The 24,421-nt window shown below is 31.9% G+C and overlaps 1 protein-coding gene across 1 annotated transcript in view; it reads right to left on the bottom strand.

Moving 5' to 3' along the window:
* The window catches only part of LOC129958112 (calcium-independent protein kinase C-like), a 64,595-nt gene that overhangs the window by 19,898 nt on the left and 20,276 nt on the right, over positions 1 to 24,421 (bottom strand). The window contains exons 3-9 of the mRNA XM_056070307.1: positions 15,166 to 15,325; positions 11,193 to 11,224; positions 8,655 to 8,737; positions 4,845 to 4,983; positions 3,222 to 3,364; positions 2,318 to 2,405; positions 161 to 312 (exon numbers count right to left, since the gene is read on the bottom strand). Coding sequence (XP_055926282.1) covers positions 161 to 312; positions 2,318 to 2,405; positions 3,222 to 3,364; positions 4,845 to 4,983; positions 8,655 to 8,737; positions 11,193 to 11,224; positions 15,166 to 15,325 — 797 coding nt within the window. The remainder of the gene's footprint in view (positions 1 to 160; positions 313 to 2,317; positions 2,406 to 3,221; positions 3,365 to 4,844; positions 4,984 to 8,654; positions 8,738 to 11,192; positions 11,225 to 15,165; positions 15,326 to 24,421) is intronic.

The following is a 24,421-nucleotide window of genomic DNA, read 5'->3' as shown; positions in this document are numbered from 1 at the left end:
AATGGACAAATTTCCATTTCTAAATTTTAGACTCACATTGTTAAAATGGGTAATATTAAAAGCAGAAGCAAAAAAACAAAGAAATGAATATTTTCAAATTTTAAGATATTACAGCATTTAAAATTTATTTCTACATTAATGCCCATTAAAATCAAATTACCTTTCCAAAGCTTCCTTTACCCAAAACTTTAATAAAAATGAAATCATCCAGACCTAATTTTTTAGGTCTGTCTTTATCAAGTAGTGTAAGATCTCCACGATTGTTTGGAAAGAAGGACTGATACTTCTCAACTCGAGAATCTCCAGAATATTCTAAAAAAAATAAAACATTTTTTTTTTCAAAGCAAAGAAAAACGTTTCCAACATATTTACTTTTGTAATTATAAATTTGAAAAGTATATTGATACAGTACTCATACACAGTTTTATATAAAGCTATATATAATAATAAAAGGTTTTTGGATTTTTTTTTGTCTGCATAATTACAGTAGATTCTGAACTATCTAACCTAGTTAAAAAATATTTAAATAAAATAAAGAATACTTTATATCATAAAGTACAGTATAAAAGCATTTGCCATAAACCTATGTGCAGTAGGCATAAAACAAAACACAAAATTTTGCTTCTTCTTATGAGCATAATCACTTATCAGTGAAACGTAAAATAAGAAAAAAAGGCTTTAATACAAATAAAAATTACATTTGGCAATCACCTTTCGCAACCAATTTGATTGTTTAGAACACTATTTAACGTCGATTTTAATAAATTATTTTATGTATAACTTAGTTTTAATAGATTCTTTAGAAAAGATTTTTAAACTTCAAATTGAGATAAACATTTGAGTATTTTAATTTTGTTTACCTTACACGTAATTCGCTTTTTATATGCACAGTCTTCTTTGAGAGAATCTAGTCATTTGTTAAAATTGCACAAAAATCATAACTGTCTACTTAATCTTATTATACAGTCTCTTTCACAGTGTTGTAACTTCACTTTCTTATTCCTCCTATATTGTTAATTCCAAATTAAATTGCTACATAGCAATTCAAAAGTATTATGTGAAGACATGCAACAGCATTTTTAACTGGGTTGAAATAAACAAATAAATAATTGCAAATACAATCATTCAACAAGTGTGATTTATTTTCTAATATACTTAATATCATAAACAGTGTTATCACACAAAACTGGAAAAAAAAAAATCCCTGTGTTTTCCTGTATGCATATTCAAGATATGAAAAAATGCACAAATAGCACTTATGATAGTTATAATGCAACATGATTTTAAGGAGTCAAAAAACCAAGGAAAGTGAACTGATCTACACAGAAAAAAAGGAGAGAGTAGAAAAGGGGCGAATTTCTGCATTATATAATTGTGAATAGCATTGTTTCGTTTTCGGCAGCTGTGACTTACGATATCTTATTCTTGCAATCGTTAGAGTTAGGTATTTTCTAAGGAAAAAAATAACTAAGAAACTTAAAATTTTAAGTATTTTCCTGATTTTTGTGAGATTTTCAAATTTTCTAACATTTTCCCATTTTCTTTCTGCCAATTTTTAAATTCCTATGTTTTCCTGGTTTTCTAAGTTCTCCCAGTGGTATAGCAATCTTGATAAATTGCTTGGTTTATAAATTCCACAAAATATTCAATGAAATAAAATCAGAAGGCAAAAATCCATGACAAAATGTTAAGAATTTGCTAAAGTTGAGGAACTTTGCTGGAAAAGTTGCTAGAATTCCCTTTACAAGATGTAAAATATTGATGAAAATATTTCATTCTTCAAAAACAATTAAAATCATGAAAAAAAAAACTGAACAGGAATAAATTGGAAAAAATAAGTTAATACAATGTAATAAATTATAATTAAAAATACATTTTTAGATGTTAACATTGTTAAAATATTATTTGTACTTATAAAAGTAAATTAAGTTGAGGTTGATAAGCAAATTGAATTAAATGATTATTACTGATTAAAAAGAAATCATAGAAGCATCATTTATACTTTGTAAGGTTAAAGTCACTAAGAACAAAAACCTTTCAACAGATTACTGCAGCCATTAGAACTTGGAATTAATAATCTTATGAATAGCTACTTAATAATCAGTAAAATCACAGCTATTTAATCACCAGTAAATCTGAATCGGAAATCAGAATTTGTAAAATAATTTTAACGTTTTTTTTATTACAATTCAAAAGTAAACTAATATTTCCGTATTACTGTTTTTGACTTTCACCTGAATGAAAATATGCATAAACTTAAAAAATCGAATTCATATTGCATAAATAATAGTAAATAGTTAAAAGAATCGAAATTTACCTCGTGAATCTAAATCTGAAGGTAAAGGTGAAGTATGTGCTCTTTCTGTCATCTGACCCATTTTGTTTGGAGATTCGCTGATTGAAGGCTGTATATAAAAAAGAATGCTATATAAGACAAACACAAACATATATATAACAAAATGTAAACATGAGATTGTAATCCTTTACAGCTCTTATAGCAAGAATTTTTTTTATATAACTAATAGTGATTCATCAGCTCAAAAAGCAACATTAGTCAAAAATATGTATCAAGAGAATATCAATTAAAATTGAATTTCATAAAAAGATATTTTATCCCCATGTAGCTCACAATTTTACATTGTGTGTGTGTGTGTGCGCGCGCGTGTATGTATGTATGTATGAACTGCACTTTAGAAAATTATTAAAGGATTTTTTTTTCAATAAGATAGATAAGTTTTATTGAGTCTATATATAAATGAAATCAAAAACCGGAAAATGAGATAAAAACTACAATAAATTATGATAACAAAGACAAGCTTTGGTAAGAGGGAAGGAAAAGGAATATGCATCAGTTCACAAAATGGTAGTTGTAAAAAAATCTAACTCAAATCCAGCTAATGCTATATTCACAAAACAGAAAGCCTCAGTTATCACCTCTTAATGTATCACTGGATAATGTGTTAGAAGCGAATTCTGATACATTCCTAAGTAATTAACTGTAAAGCTATTTGCTGCTATATCCTGCCTGTTGATTCATTTGCAGTCCTTTTCTCCCCCTCTCTTTTTGCTTTTATTATCTTTTTTTTTTTTTTTTTCCATTTAGGCAATAATAATAATAAAATTAATCACAAAGGTATAATATATTTTTTTTAATTTTAGGAGTTATTGCAATTCTGCAAACCGCTAATCCATATAACCAAAAATGTTAAGCAAACACTCACCTTTTTCTTCCTACATGTAGGCTTTCCTAATTTATCACTTGATATTCCAAGTGCACTCAGAATTTCTGCCATTTGCTTCGGATTTATGCCACAATTGTTGGCGACATTCTTCTGACAACGTTTATGAACATTCATACTGCAAGCTTTACAAAAAATGATGACGATTTGTAAAAATGCTTAAAAATTTTTATGCAATAAAATGACATTAATTTTCACTTGTTTTGGGGAATCAAAGTGAAGTACTAGCACATGCCAAATATATAAGAAATAGATTAATATGGATACAAAATAAAAATGAATAAATAAAAAACTTACATTTTTATAGAAATGTAGAATTATTGCTAAATGCAGAGCAAGAAAAAACAATAATAAAGTCAACCTTATTATCAAAAAAGATATTTCTTCTGTACTGCAATAATATTGTAGCACACTTTTTGCTAGTACAGAATGTTTTCTTCCACATTCAGCATCTCTTTTCTGCTTCAGACACATAGCATCCCTCTTGCGTTCGGAGATATTTTGTCTGCAATTATTATTTTCAAAATTGATTCAAGATGAATAGCAATAATTCTGGACCAAATAGAAGACTTATTGCCTTTCACGGGTGAAAGAAATTGCTTGGAATGATAAATACTTCCAAACACAGAAATAATTGCATATACTAATTTTTGAATTAAATTATCAATTATAAAATTGGCAAATATGGCAACAATCAGGTGGTATGACTGCAGCCAGAGAAAGGATAAATTTATCAAATATGGAGAAAATATTAATTTTTTACTAAGCAATATTACAGAAACATTACATGATTTTTGAATTAAAACAAGAGAGTATTGGAAAAGAAAACTATCAATATTCAAAAAAGAAAAACAGAAAATCCAATCACTAAAGGAGTGAAAAAGAGAGTTTTTAAAATATATACATTATATAATTTATTAAATTAAAGAAAATACTCTATGGAAATAAGATTAGAATCATTGAAAAGTTTTTTTTTTTAAAAAAAAGTGGTGTAAATCTTTCACACTCATATACCTCCTCTTAATTCATTTAAGTTGGTGCACCATTTTAGTATAATTTGATTTTGATAGTCATAATAAATATAACAAAATTACAGGAAGCTGCTTACTGACTTTTTTTAAAGCGAAAAAAAGTATTAAAATTATCTTTTTTAAGTTATGAAGCACTATGTGCTTCATAACTTAAAAAACAAAAATAATTATGCTTCTAATTCCAATCCCTCCCCCCTACGAGCAGATATTTAATATGCAATAATATGCTCTGAAATCATTCGTGGAAAATATAAACATTTAAATTAATTTAGAAATAAAACTGTTATTGAAATTCTGCAGTATACTTTTTTAAAGAGCACGAACTACCCAAGACAAAAGTATGGACAACATTTGATAGTTATGTGTCTTAAGGTCAGCCTTATTCTACGTTGTAAAGCAATGTTTCACCATACACATAATAAGCTACTGACTGTCTATCAGTTCAGAAACATTATCATGAAAAAAGTGTTAGATATAATGAAGATGGAATTATAAAAGCAAGATAATATGATACTGCATTTTTCTTCAGGAGAAATATCAAAAGCAAAGGAATGTAAGTAAAGAACTTGCTTACCTTCGCACTGCAAACCTTGTCTGAACAATCCGTAAAGCATCGAACCACAATGGTCACAAAATGTAGGCCTTTTATAATTATGAACAGTGAATCTATGAGGGATGTTTATGTTAAATCGACTCCCACCTCCTCCTGCAACCTGAAATACCAATTATTTATGATCACTCAATAAAATAACAATAATACATACCTATGCATTAGATCTTAGTTTAACTGAGCTGAACAATTAAACAAGGAACAATGAACAAGGCCATATCAAATCAAATAACAAAGGTCAAATTTAAAATTTTTTTCTTTCAACGTTTTCTAAAATTGCTGATTTCAAGTCATAATAAGATGGAATATTCTTCTCTTGACTTTCAAGTAAGACAATACATCAATTTATTTTTGATTCTCTTTATAAAGATTTGTTTAACGTAAACATATCATGGGTAAAGATGGGAAGGGAGCCTGTAAACTCTCCAAGGTCACAGCAAGTGCACAAGCACACGTTTGCTCCCCTGACTTCTTGCACTGTGACTCAATACACAGCATTCTGTGTGTTGTAGTATAATAAAGATAAACGAGTTTGTATTTTGGGTGTTTTCCTTCTGGCCAATTGGATCCAAATTTTAATACAGATGTATAAATATTGATCATAAAATGATATATCAAATTGCATTTATTTAAGTCACTGTTTTTAATTGTCACATTTATATGCAAGTGAATAAACTGATATGTAGTCAACTCCTTGATAGACTGGATTCAAGCTTTAATACACATATCTGCATTTTTGATGAAAAAATTACACATCAACTTTCATCTACCCAGTTCTTTGAATTTTAGAATCATCGAGGATTATATATATGAGGTTAGATATACTCCCTTTCAATGGAATAATACTAAATTTCCTGCCTCTAATGCATTTTTGAATTATCATGCACATAAGCAGACACAATTTTAAAATTTTCATAATTCTAATTTTCTTCATAATTTTTGGACAGGGGGAAAAATAAATATAGAATTTTTTGATAATACATCCTCTCCATGGCTGACAAAGTAGAAATGAACCCATATCCATCCCCAATCAAAATGAGAGAATATTGCCCTTAATAAAGTCTATCTTTGAAAGAAAAATTAAGCTATCAATTGCTGATAAGTGTATTCATGGATTTATTGATTTTTAATGTATGATTTTTATGTTCATTGATTTTTAATTTCATTTTCCTAATGGTTCTGACATTCAAAAAAGAATATTTTCCCAAGCTCAAAAATTATGGAAAAATTTAAAGATCCATATTTATTTCATGAAAAATGTATGAAATTTTCTCAGATCATTAAAAGTCTAAAAAAATGGAACCTAGTTTTATATATTTTTTTCTCTAAATAGATTCTGGCATTATAAATTATCATCTCAAAATAAAACCTTTTACAAGCCTTTACATCATAGAAATTAGCTCCAATACAAACTTCAATATTTTTTTTAAATAAACTTTGTTAAGATAAAAAGTGATAAATGCTGTTCGATTTTCTAGTACTGGCTCAGTTAACTGAGAGAAAATAGGCTGATAAATAATAGAAATTTTATATTTATTGGTAACAGAATCTTAGCTATCCAATTTATAAAAAGTATTTCCTACACAATTTTATATAATTAAAGTGTACCACTACCAGATGAAAATTGCAGATCTTGGCTAAAGCCATCAGTATTTAAACCTTTATTACCTACATTGGGGGCCGGGATAGAGCAAAAGGGTAACAATACATGGAATACCACCACTCACCCCATTTTTTCTTATACTTCCCTTTTTATACTGAAAAATATAGTGCATTCCGTATTTCGTAGAATAACAAAGTAAAACTAAGTATGCAATTTACATTTCTTTTTGGGAAAAAAAACTCAAATTTGATATAAATCCAATCACAAATTCATTTATTAAATCATTGCTTTGCTGAGTTACTGCATTTGCATGCATGTTGCATTCAACTGATGGGCCATCAAATGGCTATCTCAATGATAGACTAGGTTTTATTTTGAAACAGATATACAATTCTGGCGATAAAATTTATCTAAATTTTTCTATTTCTTAATTATTATGTTCCCATACAGACAAAAATACTTCTAATAACAGGATTCCGCTTTTAATTTGAAAAATGGAATGAAAAAAAGAATCCATATTCCAATTTTTTTTTTAAATCTAAGTAATTACTTTTTTTAGATATAAGACTTTCAAGTCAGGGAATATATACAATGATATGGGAGTGAACCTAGTAACAGATTGAGTCAAATTTTATACCACTTTACAATTCTGATGATACAACAATGCACAAAATATAATGCATCTAGCTATTCATTAGCTAATATACTCTCAATCCAGCTACAGATAAACTACAGGGTGTTTATAAAGTCCCGGACCCATTTTGATGTTTAATAACTCATAAAATAATAAAGATATGAACAAACTTATGGCATTTATTGATGGAATAACTCATATATTTTCCTTTTCAGGTTTGAATATTTTTACTTTTGTAAATATCGTCTGCGCGTGTGGTTAATTTCAGATAATTTCATTTTCCAGTCTAAATATCTGTACTTTTCTAAATATTGTCTGCTTATTAATTGCATTTTTCTCTCTTTTGTTTTTGGCAACTATTGCAATGTTATGTTTACTTTTGATGTGTTTGTTCTATGTAGTACTTTTGTATGTGATGTTTTATTCGAGCGGATATTAAGGAGAATGCATACACCACAAGAGAAAGCACAGATTTTATGGTGGTTCATAGAAATGAAATCGATAGTGCAAGCACAGAGAAATTTCAGAAGAATTTACCAAAAAGATCTTCCATCCAAAAACAGCATCTTGCGGTGGAAAAAGAATTTTCTAGAAATTGGAAGTATCGAAGATAAGAAACGTTCCAGACGTCCTTGCACAAGTGATTTTGATGTTGAGCGTGTCAGAGAGACATTTTTACACAATCCTAGAATATCTGTGAGATCAGCGGCAACAGAATTGGATATGCCAATTTCGACGGTGTACAAGGTCATTAAGAAAAAATTAAGACTGCATGCATACAAAGTTCAAATTGCTCAAGTTTTGGAACCGAACGATAGGCCTAGGAGGATGGCCTCTGCAACAGATATGCTAAGAAGGATAGAAGATGCTGCTGATTTTCTGAAGAGCATAATGTTCTCCGATGAAGCATCCTTTCATGTTTCTGGCATTGTTAATCGCCATAATGTGCGCAAATGGCTCTGTGGATGCCGACATGCTTGTCGCTACCTGGCGTGAAATTGACTATCGACTTGATATTCTCCGTGCGACGAAGTGGGCACACGTGGAAGTTCATTGACAAGGGTCATGAAATTTTTTGAATTTATTTAATCATTTATGTTATTAATTTAAATCTATCTTTATTATTTTATGAGTTATTAAACATCAAAATGGGTCCAGGACTTTATAAACACCCTGTATTTGCAGGTGGGCCTCATACAAAATGCGATTAAATTTGTATACGAATCACATAACAAAATCTGTCTAGTTTAAAGCATTTTTTAGCTATTGTATTCACACACAAAAAAAATTCCAATAATGTCTTTTTGGACATGAGAATATCTAAAAAGTGGAGATTATTAGAATTACTAGAATAACCACATAAGTATGTTGAATAAGACCATTTATCTTGCAATTAGATCAATTACAGAATAATCACATAAATACATTGAATAACATCATTCGTGAAAGTAATTTGCAATTAGATCAATTTGTTTTGAATCAGCACACTTAGACTTTTTAATATGTAGATGTTCAGAAAATGAAACGAAAACACTACCTCATCTGTCGTTGCATCTCTGGAACCAGGACATTTGGTGACAACAAATTCGTGACATCTTTTATGAACAACACAAGTGCATACTGCAAAGAAAATAAAATGAACAATAAGCCTTTTCAATACATGCAGTAATACTCCGACCAACGGAAAGATCGTTGAGGATCTAATTACGCATTTGAATACATGGAAAAAAGCGTTAGTGGGCCCGTCGAAAATGTATAAATGGAAGCCTACCTTTGTGTATAAATGCATTCAAGTGAGGCAATAAACTGTGCCATTGAAAAACGCATCAGTCATGGGTCAAGTTTTGCATCGAAACATACGCCAAAGAGGCGAAAGGCAGGAAAAATTGAAAGGTTGTAAGTGGGGAATCTCATTTTCCATATAAACAAATTCGAATCCAAATAGATGCAAAATTCAACTAGATACCACTTAAATAAATTGCTCATTAGAACCTATTCAAACTAGACTATACTTCACAAACTAGAGTGTACTGTCTCCAAAACTAGCCATCTTTCTTTAAGTAGGTCAAGACCTTTTGTGAAATTTGGTAGATTTCGGGTCTCTAACAGAGACATTTCTCTCAACACTCAGTGCTGTCAGTTCTTCGTAAAACGAGTCTAATAATTTCCCAACACAGATGCTGAGCAAGAGAAATAAGATCTATGGCATGAATCACGGAGAAATAAGTGCTTTCTTGAACGCTGACTAGTTGTTAGTCCTCCAAAACTTTCAGAAGTACGATTGTATCTCTTTGGCTGCAACAAATCAAAAAAAATGGACGCTTTTCGGCATGAACTGTCCTTCTTTTCATATATTGGCTCTGCAACACAGTCGTGGAAGGCAGCATATAAAACATTTTTTGTTTAAAGTCAGATAATGATTTAAGCTTCATTTCCCGTTTCACGATAAGTTTCTTTGAGTTCATGCAGATGGTTTTATCTTCTAGTTCTCACTGATGGCATGGCAAAAGTGCGAAGATTTCTCCCTTTCTGTGCATAAATGGGCAAAGTCACAAAGTGAAATTTGCTTGCAACGAGCGACATATATCGTATTACAGACTACTATGAATTGAATGGTAGATATTTGTGTGGCATTTACATATTATTATTCTTGCATTTAGCTTTATTTTATTTCAAAATAATTTATTAACATTCGTAGAGTTCGTGTGAATAATATTGTATTTATTATGTATACTTAAAATTCAGTTACAGCAGCAGCTTTAAGAGCTACTGCAATATACTGGAAAAAGGATGCAGGAATTTTCTTTTTATTTCTGACATTATTTTTTATTTAAGAATTCTGCGTTTAGACCATATTCTAAAATGTGGAAATAATCGAAACAAAAAATTGAATTCGGCCTTGTTGGGGTAGCGTTAAGTCGAAATATTACTGCATGAAATAAAAACAAGAATTTAACAATTATTTAGATAGATTATTGCACATTTAATACTTCCTTTTGAAACTATGCAAAGCAAAGATAACATTCATATTTCTAAATAATTTTAACTCACAGAAGTTGCTGATTTCACTTTCGATATAATTATGGACAGAGAATAGTGCATGCAATGACAAGATACATTTAATAATTCATATCTCCAATTTAATAGAACTTTCAATATTATACCTTTACTAGAAAGGTTACTTGGTTTAAATTTAAAGGGCTAACTTATCATAACTATTATGAGATTTTTTTTCCTAGGTGTACATTTTGCTGAATTTTTATTAAAAATAAATTTTAATCATATAATATTAGTTTAAATTATTCCATTTAAGAGTATGTAATTAACTTTATTTATGATAGATTATCATTTATTTCATGATATTTTCTTTTTTAATTTATGTTTAAAATAATCATTTATATTATCAAAGACAAGGCAGACCCTTAATTTCATTCACTTTATGTTTGCAAAGAAGAAAATTGGTTATTGAGATATTTTCTGATATACTACAAAACTAATTGGCATCATTCATTATGCATTGTTGAAACTGCATTAATCAAACTTCATATAGATAAGAAATTATTGAGAAGATAGAATTTTTCAATCACTTCATGTTGGAATGAATTTTTAAACTGTGAACTATAACAAGCCCCCCCACACAAAAAAATACTTTATTTTTGATATTCTCAGAATGAAACGGCATTCCCCTAAGTTAGTAAATTTAAGAAAAAATGGATTTCAAGTTTCCAAAAAATTTATAATGGATTATGATTGATTGAAATGCAGAAAATAATTAATAAATGTGCTTTTTTAGAATTATAGAAATGATTCTTAAAATCCGTTTTTATTAAATTTATTTAAATCAACTTGTTGTCACATACTAAAATAATGGGTAATATAAACAAAATACAATTTATCTGAGTGGTAAGCTTATTTAAAAATCTTTTGAAACTAAAACTTTAAAATGATTTTTATATATGTTCTTTCGTTTTTGTAGAAAAACAATTTATCATTTTAGCCAAGATGCTCCAGTGAGAAAGTTTTTTTGTCCCAAAAAAATGAAAATCCAAGAGGGGAGGACTTGAAGATTTCTTACCTTGACACTGATACCCTTGTTTGCCCAAGCCCCTAAAAAGATAGAAGTAAAAGTATTTTATTCCAAATCAAATAAGAGTAAAACAATATTAAAAAATGCATTTTGTACTGATTAAAAATTTAATGAAAAATTATACACCTGGTTGCATTAGACTATAATTATAGGATGGATTAAATATATGCGAAACTTTATTTAAAACATCTTTTTTGAAATAATATTTTACTTTAAGCATTCATTACACAGCAGCTCCTTTGAAAAAGGAATATTCTCAATTCCTTTCTCACAAAGAAAAGGAACTGAGAATACGGAGATGAGATGGAATTCATTCCATCACACAAAACAGGAATATGAATGCATATGGTTTGAAATTTCACACAAGTTTTTACTCATTTCATCCTTCCACCAGCAATGCAAACTTCTTACTGAGAAGACGGTTTTTGTATCAAAACGAGGGCCAGGGGGTAAAATGGGATCACTAAGTTTCCCCTGGCTTTCCATCCTGCACCCACCCATCGAAACAAACATATAGAATTTGCACAGCTAGTTAGTAGTGGAAGGGTTCATTCCACCCTCCCTTCCTTTCATTGCACAGTTGATTCTTTTGTAACAAATGATTATAACTAAAATAGTAAATTTCATTAAAAATGCACTTTGAAATCGCTTTGTAAGAACTGCTCTACATATTTTAATTTCACATCTATGAACACAATGTCTTTAAACAGCAATAAACATGAGGGAGGGGGATGCTTTTTCTCGATTTTCTTGCACACCAACATAATATGGTATGTTTCTTTCATAACACAGTGAATAAAACTGAATTCGGATTTTAGGTACCTTACCCCTTCCATTCTCTACAATTGATTCTAGAATCCAATATAGATCGACAATACTAATTATAAGCTTCGTTTCATTTATTGTTATTTATTTTTTGAATTATACAGACACGGACAGGCAAACAAACAGAATTCCCATGCATACTGAAGTGAGAAGTCCGAAAATTTGATGAAAAGGTCCTATGCAAATTTCACGCAAATTGCGTTTTTTGAGTTACTGACAGACAAAGCTACAATGTGCTTTTCATCTCATGAAACACGAAGAATCACAGAAATATTGATTCATTTTTTTTAGATTAAAATACTTTCTCTTTCTAATACACTTTGTTTATTAGAAAATAAAAAAAAAAAAAAGAATTGCGGAAATCGAAAAATAAAGGTCCCCTTCGTTTAAAGACTCAGAAACTAGCACATTTCAACGATTGCACAGTCAACAACAGAGAACACCTCTATAAATTTATTAATCTTCAAAAATTCGGTGTCGAAGGAAATGTTCCAAACGACAAACTGGCAAATTGACGACTCTCACGAAATTTCACTGTTGCGGCTATCCATTACTTTATATGCAATGACTTGTCATCGAGAAATTTACTTCTGAATAAAATTTTATGGAATTCCAATGATAATTTTGAGAATTTTTTTAAAAAATAACTTGTTCAATATTAAATGAATTTTTAGCAATACATCGGAAATTATTATGTATTTCGGAAGAAAAAAATGTTACTCGCTTAAAGAAAATTATCATTATTATCATAAAACCACGAAATAAATGCATAAATAACACAAATGTAATAAATTTTATGAACTTTTAAATGTGAATGCAGGGGAAAAAATGAACTGAAATATAGTAACACTCTTGCGTGGGAGCAAAGCTGACACGATAAAATGTCAAAATTCAAAAAAATGTGCGCATAGTTTTCGAAATATTCACAAAAATTGCAAACTTCTCACAATTGCAAGTACACTTTTTGAGGGACCGTACATTAAATGTTTCTGTATTTATAAATTTTCTCTTCATGAATCCCGAGCTTCAACGGTCATTATAATATTATAGTTAAATATTATTTTCAGATCAGACAATTTTAATTGAACATGAATTTTGCTTTTGCTTACTCAGAGGATATGACATAATTTGAGAACAGAATGGGAATATCTAATTAATTTATTCTTTACTGACAATTGTCGTTTGCGAGTAAAGGAAACGGAAATCCAAGAAAATCGTGTCATTTCTTAACATTCGGCAAATGAATGAATGCTAAAATAAGGTAATTAATTATCTGCAATTTTAATAGCTCATTCATAAATTTCTTTAATTTGGTGGTGGATATTTTCTGCGAAAAAACATAGGTTTCGAAACTCTAGTTCGAGAAATTGTAACATGATAAAGGGTTTCGAAAAATTATTTTATATTTATTTCTCCTGAACGCATCAGCCTTTGCATTAGTAGAAAGAATGAACATCACTTTTGCAATAGTTCTTTATAATTTCCCCTTGTGTTTCAATGAGTGGTTTTCGCAAGCCTCATCATGCAGTTTACAAGCAATCTGTAAATAATAACATGTTAAAAAAGATTTAAAAGCATCTTGTAACCCATCAAAAATGTTCAAGGAATTCGTGGTTTTAAACTCTATAATTTTGTTGAATGATACAAAAATGTTTCTATTCATCGTCTTCGTTTATTCGAAGCAATTCAGTATATCTCATCTCTCCTACTGATCTAATCAAAAGTTCGATAAAGAACTGTTTAGGTGCCATAACTAGTCTAATCACTTCCAACAGAGTTGAAATTGCAAAATTTGACTCAAGTCTGATTGTACATTTTTTTTCTTTCTTTCTTTTTTCCCCTGACTCAGAGTGAAAATTTGCTGAAATCTAGTGGTAAATTTATTTGTAAACTACAGCTCTTTGCCCTGTTTAAATCTTATATAGACAAGTAAAAAAAATGTTTATTCTAAATATTATTTCATCACTATAAATATTACCCTCGTGCAGTTCTATAATCAGATAAATGGAATTTCATACCACTCATTCACGTTCTGTAATATTTTCGTAATTTAAAATTTTATTATTATCGTATTCGTAGGTAAAACTCTGACCTTCGATAGGGCGCAAAAAGAACAGCGGTTATTACTCCACCTAATTCAGAATTCAACCTATTTTCTAAATGTAAACATCTCCACCTTCTTGCCTCTTTTGAAAGGAAAATACGCAAAAGCGCGCAGGATTCCCGTGGACAAGAAATGCAGAACCGATTACTGAAAATGAATGATAAATGCAAAAATCATGTAAATTAGAAAGAAAATTTTTCAAAGATTCAAGTGAAGACCATTCACAAAGTAATGAATGCGCTCTCTACCTAAAAGCGAAAAAAACTAATGGTGACAGAAAAAAAATGTGAGCTTTTGAGAAAGTTTTTTTTTTCTCCCCCTCTCATATGCTTCTAGCTTTTCTACTTATGCATCCAGTTGGAAAAATGCTCTAAATTAAGTAAAGAAGTGTTTCTTGAATCGACAAACGCAATACTTTAAAAATAACGAAATCTAATCTTTTATACAGTTACCCGATCCTATTAGTCAATCTGATTAAATATTTCGACATAAGATTTTAAAGAAAAAAAATCAGCCGAAGTAAAAAGTGTTGAATGTCTCGATTTTAGACCATTTCAATAGCCACGACGACAAAGATTCCCCTTCGAACACACAAAACTCCCTGCAGGTAGCCGCTAATTGATTTAAATAATCACAATTTTATAACTAGATTAATTTTGATTACAGAAGAACGGGAAAAAATGGGAGCAAAATATTAAAAAGTCAAGAAAATTTTCTAATATCGACTAGAGGCACTGTGTAAATATTTAGATTTTATAATTTTCTCCTGAAGTGCGTCATTCAGAGCCTTCTTCTTAACTGGATGTGTTTGCTTGATCTACGTATAACAGTTTAGAAATCAGACACTGAACCACAAGTAGAGTGACGGATCGGTAAATATACATATTTTTTGAGCGACGAAAGTGTCGGGTCCTAAAGGTCCTGATAATTAAAAAGAAAAAAAAAATCTAGAATAATTTTTAGGAAGTCGCATTATGAGAATAACTGCAGTATGTAGTTTTCTTAGAACCTAAGCAGCAGCGGTTCACTTACCAGATGAATTCTCTGCAATGAGAACAGAAAGTAGGTTGCCTAAGAATAGTTGCCATAAATTTGTGACCATTGACCTGATGAACGCGGCGGCGCATCGCTCCGCGCCGTCTGTTGAGGCCCTGCCTCTCTTTGAAGACCTTTGGCTTCTGGGTAGCATTTTCTGAAATCAGAAGGAAGCACATTTAATATAACATTTCTTTCTATAAAGGCATGGAAAGAACATATACAGCCGACTGGTTATGTAACAAAGTCTCCACAAAAATTTCCCGCATACTCTCCAATACAGATAATGTCGCAGAGAAACGCCTAGCATGGCATTGGCGTACACTAGTCACAAAATATTAAACCTGTAACAGGAATTTGGTATTTTATTGAATCTATTGTATAACCCTTGGCGAGTTTTTTGCCGATTCATTCCTCATATACTGTTAATAATATCCGAAAACTGAATTTGTGTTTTAAAGGTCTTTCTCCCAACCAACTGAAATCAAAATTTGGCACAGAACTATAATCGCAGTCACAAAAACACATATAAAATTTGGTATATTTAAGTCATTGCACTTTTGAATTATAGCGTTTACATGTTTCTTCAAGTACAGACAGACAGATGGTCAACCCCTCACGTCAAACTCTTCACGCTACAATACAGATACACCGAATTTTATCAATCTTTCTCTCGGCGTTTTGCAGTTGTGTTAGTTTATATTCGGACAGCAAGATACACTTTCCCCGAATGAATTTCGCGCAAATGTTTACACAAATCTAGAAAATGAATGCTAACACTTTATACCGAATTTCAACCATATAGCTCAAAAAGGTGTGTGTGTTTCTTTCTTTCTTTTTTTTTTTTTTCTGTCATCTTTGCCAAAGAACAGACAGAAATAATGTCAAAAATCAGGGAGGTCTAAAGCATGGAAGATTCTCGAAATCTACACTTCGAATTTTTTGACTATTGAAGGAGTTTCTCTATACTTTGTATACGAGAAAGTAAAAATGGCAAGAATACAGAAATCCATCCTATCGAATTTTGCCCGTATCCTACACTACAATCAACTCCCTCATAGACTTTCTCGTATATGAAAACAATATAACACTAATTCTCCTCCCATGCTGCTCTGCACAGCAGTACAAAGTCCGAAAGCGGAAAAGAAAACAGGAAACTCAAAAGCCACCCCCCTACACACACACACATACACCTCCTTTTTCCAAAGCACTTCCGCGTACAAAGACGAAATATGTCGTGCTTCAAGTTTCGTATCGTAACGCAGAAAATCGAATAAAGTTAAATTTCGCTTAACGAGCACCTAACACAACAAACAAAAAACAGGGTTAAAAAAATGAACCACTTAACGAGCGATGTCAGAAGCCACTGTGATGTCACATACTGGATTGGCCTCATCAGTTTGCACTGAGTACTTGTTTGAAGAGAACTGCTATATCTACAGGGTGGGCGAAAAATCCGTAAAAACTTTAAAAATTCATAAAACATCATTCATCCATAAAATAATATCCAAAATACACTCATGTCCATAAAGTAAGGATAATTCAGAGTCGAATTCTAAAATATATCGTCCGTAAAATGATACACACATCTTCAAATAACATATGCAAATTGCAGGAAGGCACCAGATGACACCGATAGCCCGTCACAATGACGAGAGTGTAAGAAAGTGACGTATAAGAAATATAGGCAAAGAAGTAAATTTGCTCACAAGCGCTTTATAAGCCTTTCAGTGCAATAACCGCATAGTTGTGATACAAAGGACGCATTTGGATGATTTTTTACATGGTAGAATTATCGGCCGTCTGGAATGTGGGCGTACCCCGCTGGAAGCGTCCGAAGAACTTGGAATCGCCCTGAGTGTCATCTAGAGGCTTTGGCAACGATTCCACGATGATGGTAATGTGAGTAGACGTCACAGCACAGGTCGCTCCCGAACGAGGACCGGTAGTTACAACGCCGAATGAGGACCGGTATTTGGCAATTACTGCCAAAAGAAACAGTCGGAGCACAACATTAAGGTGGGTTCAGACGAAGCTTATTATTGCGCGCAATAGAAGGTCACGCCTACTTCAGGAAAATCACGTGACTGCAACGGGACAATGGCAAATAGTTGTCCCGTCGGGACAACTATTAGCCATTGTCTCGACAAGTTGTCTCAACTGTTCACACGGGGACAATAGAGGGACAACAGTAGAGAGACAACGTTTGCGCGCAATAAAAAGCCTCGTGTGAACCCACCTTTAGATATGTCTCGTCAGCTCTCTTTAGCCACTGGTACGACAATTTCAAGGCAGACCGTGTACATACTCGCTTAGGGCAGATTGGTCCATATGCTCGTAGGCCTGTCAGATGTATTCCACTTACTACAACTCGCTGCGCCTGCGGTTAGCCTGGAGTAGAGAGCATGCATTGTGGACACCGCAACAGTGGGCTTGTGTGATGTTTTCCGACGAGTCCAGGTTTAGCTTGCAGTCTGATTCTCGCCGGACTTTCATATGAGAAGCGCCAGGTATCCGTTATCACCAAGAGAACATCATTGAATGACACCGTTACGGTGGTGCATGATTGCTCGTTTGGGGAGGAATTATTCTGAGTTACAGAGCTGACTTGCATGTTCAAATTGGAACCATGACAGTCCAAATCTATCGGGACCTCATTCTGGAACCACATGTACGTTTGTTTAGGGGAGCCATGGGCGTAGAATTCATGTTTATGGATGACAACGCCCATCCTCATCGTGCAAACATCGTAAATAGGGATTGCAATACCGGACCAAAAGTTCAATACCGGTATTCGGTATTTTTTAAATCTTAATACCGGGATACCGGTTTTAATACCGGTATTAGAAATTTTAGAAAAAGAAAGAAAATACAGGTGTTTCTTTGTTTTATTTGCCAGTTTTGTTAGAGAGTGCAAATATCACAAAAAATAATTTATAACTTATAAATTATAAGAGTATATAATCACAAAAAAGTAAAGAAACATCTTATTTATTTAAATCACAAAAAAGTGTAAATATCACTATTCAGTCTGGAGTACTATTACAACTTTTTGAAATGTGATCTTAAAAAACATAATGCATCAATTGTACTGTCATTAAGCCTGAAAAGTAATTTTGTGTAAAAATTACCAGTTGTCGAAAACGCTCTTTCGGTATCTACGCTAGTTGGTGGTACCGTTAGCAATGCGCAATATACTCTTTTCCAAGTATTTACCTCTAAATCCCTCATCTTCAAATAAATCGATTTCTCGTCGGATGGTTTTGGATATAGCTGATTTCTGTATTGTATTTTGGTTCGTTGAAATTTTATTTATTTATTGCTAATTCTAATTTTTGTTCAAGAGACAATTCCTTGTCACTATCGACAGTAGTGACGTCATAATCTTCGATAATTGAACCAAATTCTTCTGAATGTGGATAGGGCTGTGGGTAAAAACTTTTAAGAAACTTTACTCTAAACTTAATCAGATTTGAATTGGTTATTTTCTTTTCTTCTTTTTCATTTTCATTTTTAAAATCATTATAATTATGTAAATACCGTAAGACATTTTCTATTTCGGTATGCCTTTCTTCTGTGCGATTTTTCAATGTAATATATAATTCTTCGGATAGTGATGTGTGCTGTTCTTTCAGTGACTGCAACATGAAATTTATTGTTGCATTAGCTGTTAATAAATTAGAATCTCTCCGACACAATGCCTCAATAGTCAGTTTTATTGGAAGTAGAGCTGATATAGTTCTGGATATTAAGTCGAATTCACTATCTGAAAAATTAATTTACAGGTTTAAGTCGATTATTGCTTTTTGGATTGGACTTCTCAGTTTCAAAAATCGTTCCATCATTAGGAGTAAACTATTCCAACGTGTTTTAGAATCTAATATTAACATATATTCTGCTTTATTTTCAGTTAGTATATATTTTAGTAAAATATCCTTTTTAAAGGGGAACGTTTAAATATCTTAACAATTTTTCGAACTTTATAAATTATAGGAAGCAATTCTTGATAGGTTAATATTTCATCCTCATTAGCAATATCTTCTTCAACAATTACATTGTCATTATCTTCATTGTCAATATCACTCTCACTCTTACTCTTTTCAAACTTGGAATCCGAAATTTCTATATCCACAGTATTTGGATTCTTCTGTTCTTTATTTTTTTAGTATAATACATCTATTACTCCTAATTGAATTCCATGTGCATAGCACAACTGCTGATTTGCACCAATCAACTTTCCAACTTTTTTCATAATTGTTACTCCATAAGTCGTTAAGGATACAATATTTTCTTTCATGGATAATCCATGTTTTACTAATTTAGATTTAAGCAATTAATTAAGCCGTTAATTAGCTAATTAATTTCGCCCGTTATGGAGACATAAAAACAATAACGCATAATATTTTGCTATGTTCGCGATACCTGAACATATAGTGGAGAAATTTTAAAAATTTCTAGTAAATACCGAAAAACCGGTATTTAAACTTGTGAATACCGGTATTACAAAATTGTACAAATGGCTCAAAATACCGGTATTCGGTATCCCGGTATACCGGTATTGCAATCACTAATCGTAAACGAATACCTTCGATCGGAGGATATCACCCATATGGACTGGCAAGCATTCTCACCGGACTTGAATCCAGTAGAGCATGTGTGGGACATGCTTGGCTGACGAGTTGCAACCCGTCAAGCACCTTCTACATGTCTACCGGAACTTCGGAGAACATTGCTTGATGAATGGTGTAATATTCTCCAAAATCAGATTTATAATTTGATACTCAGCATGCCTGTACGGACTGTATTGCATCGTCTGGGAGACATACTATGTATTAACCATCATACCAACCATGTAATATTGGTATTTGTAAATATTATTATTATTATTTTGAAATTTGCTCCAGGGAGCAAAAAATCGCAATTTTTATTAATGATATCAAACATATAGCATCTTTTTTGCTCTTTACCTTTTGTTTAATATATAGGCCTTGCAAATAAGTCACATTTGTTTTGCTTCTGACTCTTTCTTTTCCTGAACTTGCATTATCCTTAATTTATGGACATGAGTGTAAAAAACGATTTGCGGGTTTAGCATCAATAAGTCACGGGATTTTTTTAAGATAAAAAAAATTTAAAAAAAAAACAGTCGACAGATGGCTTAGTTACGAACGACTTAGTTGGATGTATGTAAATGCATTCGGTTATAAATACTTATGCTCTTGACTCAGAACCAGTTCTCAGTTGCTACGTAAGTATGTGGAAAAGATAAATCTTTGTTTTGAAACCGCTTTACCTGAACCAGGAAGCAGCGACCGTTGCACTGCGTAAATTCCGACTTCAGAAAAATGTGTAGAATGGGAAGGGACCTTTAACAGTGGCAGGCCTCATAAAGCTTGTTCAGCGATTTGAGGAAACGGGATTGCTGGAGGATCGTGTAAGGACTGGACAACTAAGGTAGAAACGTTCAGACGAAATGGAAACATTAGCTTCAGAATTTAAATGTGGAAACGTCGTCTAAATGTGGAACACACATTGCGATTTGTAACATTATATTTGTTATTTGACTGTCTTTTCTTTTACTTCTGTACAAAACGTCCCCTATCGCCTGTTTTTAAATTCCCCCCCCCCCTCCCTTACTTTAAAAAATAATCCCGAGACTTATGATGCAAACCGTTTTTTATTCTGCTTAAGTTTCTAGGTTTCATAAATTTTTAAAGTTGAGAGAGAGTGGGAAGAGCACTCGCGGCGGTTTGGATTTGGGGAAGTCTGAAGAGCGGATAGTTTCGACGACAATATTTTCTCTTTGCATATTTTGTATAGGAGAAATTTTCAAAAAATTTGCAATCTTGCTTTGCACAAGTTCATTACAAAGAATAGAATTTTCATACATTTTTTCGATATTTTTTTATATAAAATTAAAGTGCATTTTTTAGGTTTTTTAAAACTGTCATTTTTATCACATAGTATCAAATGTTAGTAGCATTTCTTTCTTTTCTAATAAACCGCTTCGTCAGTGTTGTGTGTTCAGCATATCATAACACAATGAAATATGCCCTGCTCCACAGAATATAGTATTCGCAATTGTTTATATACACGAGACGAAAATTAGACAGCTCTATACTTTGTTTAAACACATGCAATGGAAAAATGTGCCACGTATGTCGAGATGCTTTCGTCACAAAATCACCAACGACGTGCTACACGTGTCAGCAGGCAATTGTCACAAAAGTAAAAATGATGTTCGCGATTCGTCTTGCCGGAACACGACTTATAAGAGTAGTCTTAGGTAAAAATATTCATTCATTTAGGAGATACAGATCTTTTTCAAATTTCTATACAATATCGGATACTTTGCGTGGCCTCGATGCGAGTTACAGTGGACTGTATACTTGTGAATTTCTTTCCATCTCAAGAAGTTAACAGCGCCCGTGTCTTTCAGATGTTCCCAGTTTTCTCGGCAACGGATTGGTTTCCTTTTGATGGAGTTTCGATAAATGACAACAACAAAACAAAAAACAAAAAAGAGTGAAAGAGAAAATGTTGGGAAAACTTCAAAATATATAAATGATTTTCCGCAATAAGTAGTGTAAATAAAATATAAATGTCGTTAAAAATCAATATTCTGCAGAATTTCCTGTTCATTAGAAAACTGCATTCAACGGGAGATCGTTTAACAGTACCGCCATTGCATTTGCTATCTCTTTAGAAGGTGATGTCTCAATTCAATGGAAACAAAATGTTTCCACTCATGAAGATATTTGTAATGAAATTTTCACTGGTAGTACATGTATTTAAAACAATCCTTTATTGCAGTGGGAATAGGCGAGCATATGTGAAGAGCAAAACACAGAAAATGACATGAAAGGAAACACAAAGGAAGCTAATGGAAAAGAAAAATAATGGTGTCTTTTTCAGAGAGGGATAAATTGGACCTCCCGATTTATCGAGCATCGATTACTTCTTCTGGGAATATATGAAGACTCCAGTTGAGTTTGTTCGAATATCATCAGCTGTTTCATGCGCGTGCTCGGCGTCTTTGGCAGTGTACGCCAATCGCTGTCAAGCGTGCATCGCCGTAGCCTGACGCGAGTTCACCACACTTGTCAACGAAGCCTCATCTCATTTCTCATTCGCGTCAACTGCACCTGTACATTCCTGTGCAATAAATGATTGTTTTAAATAAATGTACCACTGTTGGGGAAGATACCTCACCAAACATCAGTCGAGCTGAGACACCCTGCATTTATGATTAAAGAAATGCAGCGCGAGTAGGATGTGAATACTATTCGTATCCATCCCACCCCCCAAGTATCCGGAATCACCTCCATTATAAAGAATTTCAAGATTCATAGAAAAATTCGATATATGGACATTTCAAAATATATGCTGTAGATTTTCCATTACTTTCTAATTAAATTTAAATACAATTGCATATGATTCATTTGGAGGATTAAAGAAAGATTTTAAAAACTCCATATTAACGAAACTTATTTATAAAAATGAACAAAAATGTGCCATTTGTGAATTTTCTTCCACTGTTTCAAAATTATATGTGATAATCTCCTTCAACATTGCCAAAGATTTTAGCAAATGAATCACAATTTTTAAAAATTGTTTACATACTTGTTGAAATTTAATTTTTTCCTTCGTGCCTTTGTTTATTATCACGTTTTCTGCAACCTTCAGTGCGGCCGGGGTTTTTTTTTTTTTTTTTTTTTTTTTTTTTCTACCCGAATATTTTTCTACTTTAAATTTATCTTCTCGATAAGAAATATTAAAACTAGAGTTGGACGGTTTTTCAAACCAGGCTTTAAAAAACTGGATTCAAGAATTCATATTATTATGTAAAAACTAATTTTACATAATAAATTACTTATTTGATTTGCTATTCATTCTATGCATATTGTCTAGAATATTCCCAAATTCTTATGTAGAAACCGATTCTGATGAAGAGCAAATCGAAGAAACTATTCATCAGAGTAATGCTTTTTTAAAAGAAGCCATGGAAAAATCAATTCATAAATTTCTTGAAGATCATAAAGAAAAATTTACAAATCCATAAACATTGAGAGCTGAATTTTCATTATTTGAGGCAACGAATAAAAGAAAAAAAAACTTGTTGAAAACTATAAAACATGAAAACTATAAAACCAAGCTCAGTAGCTAGTGAACGAGTATTTTCAATTTTAGGCAATATTGTGTCCAAAATAAGAACAAGATTTAGCCACCGTTCAGTGGATATTAGTGGAAATTAAAATTATTGAAAATAATAAATATTATTTGAAATTTTTGTTTGAGTTTTCGTTATTTTGTGTAAATAATATGTATATGTAACTCTTAATTTTTTTTTTCTATATTTTGACTTTCGTATTGATTTCTTTGTTATTTTATATAAATTAAATAAAATATTTTTTCCTATTCTACTTTTTTCGACAAAAATTTGGAAACCGGCTACAACCGGTTTTTTGGAAATACTGAATTTGAAAACAGGTTTTTGTATAAACCTAAACTAAACCCAATTAAGCAAAAATCTCACTCCATGTCAGCAGAAGTCACAAAAAACACACGGAATGTTTACAGCCACTTAATACACAGCTTAGCAGCCTTCCGCGAATTTCCGTTACAATAAGTTTCCGTGAACGTTTTTTAAAATCAATTTACATTCCTACCTGTGAGTGAAATTGAATGCTACATTTCGGCTGGAACTGACAGATGTTCAAAGTATTGTTATGCAAGAATTTTTGCTCGGTATATAGAAATTTTATTCCATCTATAGAACCAGATCTTCTAATGAAAATCAAAAATTATTAATAAAAGTTCAATACTTAGAGAATTTCGATATATGAGAATTAGACCGTAAAAAAAGCCTAGAAACATTTCGAATCATTTTCAAAAGTAAATAAATAATGTTATTTCAGAAAGGGCAAGCGAAGAGCAGTGTGTGACTATGCAGATGTAATAACTGCGGCGATAAAAACTAGAGTTATGATTGAAGAAGCAGACGGAAGAAAGAATGAGGGCGAGAAAAGACAATTTCTAGATTTGCCTGTCGATGGGGGGGGGGGGGGTTAGTATAAAAATATTTCGAAGATTGTTCCAAAAAAAATTAAACAACTATGTTTCGAATGTAACCCCCACTTGCAGCAACAACGTGGCGCAGTCGGCAGCAAAAATTTCCAGGCATCCGAGCCAACATGCCAATTGGAATTGTCTCAAGTGAAGTACAGTGCCACCTACCGCTGATAATGATAAC

This window comes from Argiope bruennichi, chromosome 2 (genome assembly GCF_947563725.1).
Source record: "Argiope bruennichi chromosome 2, qqArgBrue1.1, whole genome shotgun sequence".
Lineage (NCBI taxonomy): Eukaryota > Metazoa > Arthropoda > Arachnida > Araneae > Araneidae > Argiope > Argiope bruennichi.
The sequence above is the reverse complement of the archived record's forward strand: the minus strand, read 5'-3'. Positions and strand labels throughout refer to the sequence as shown.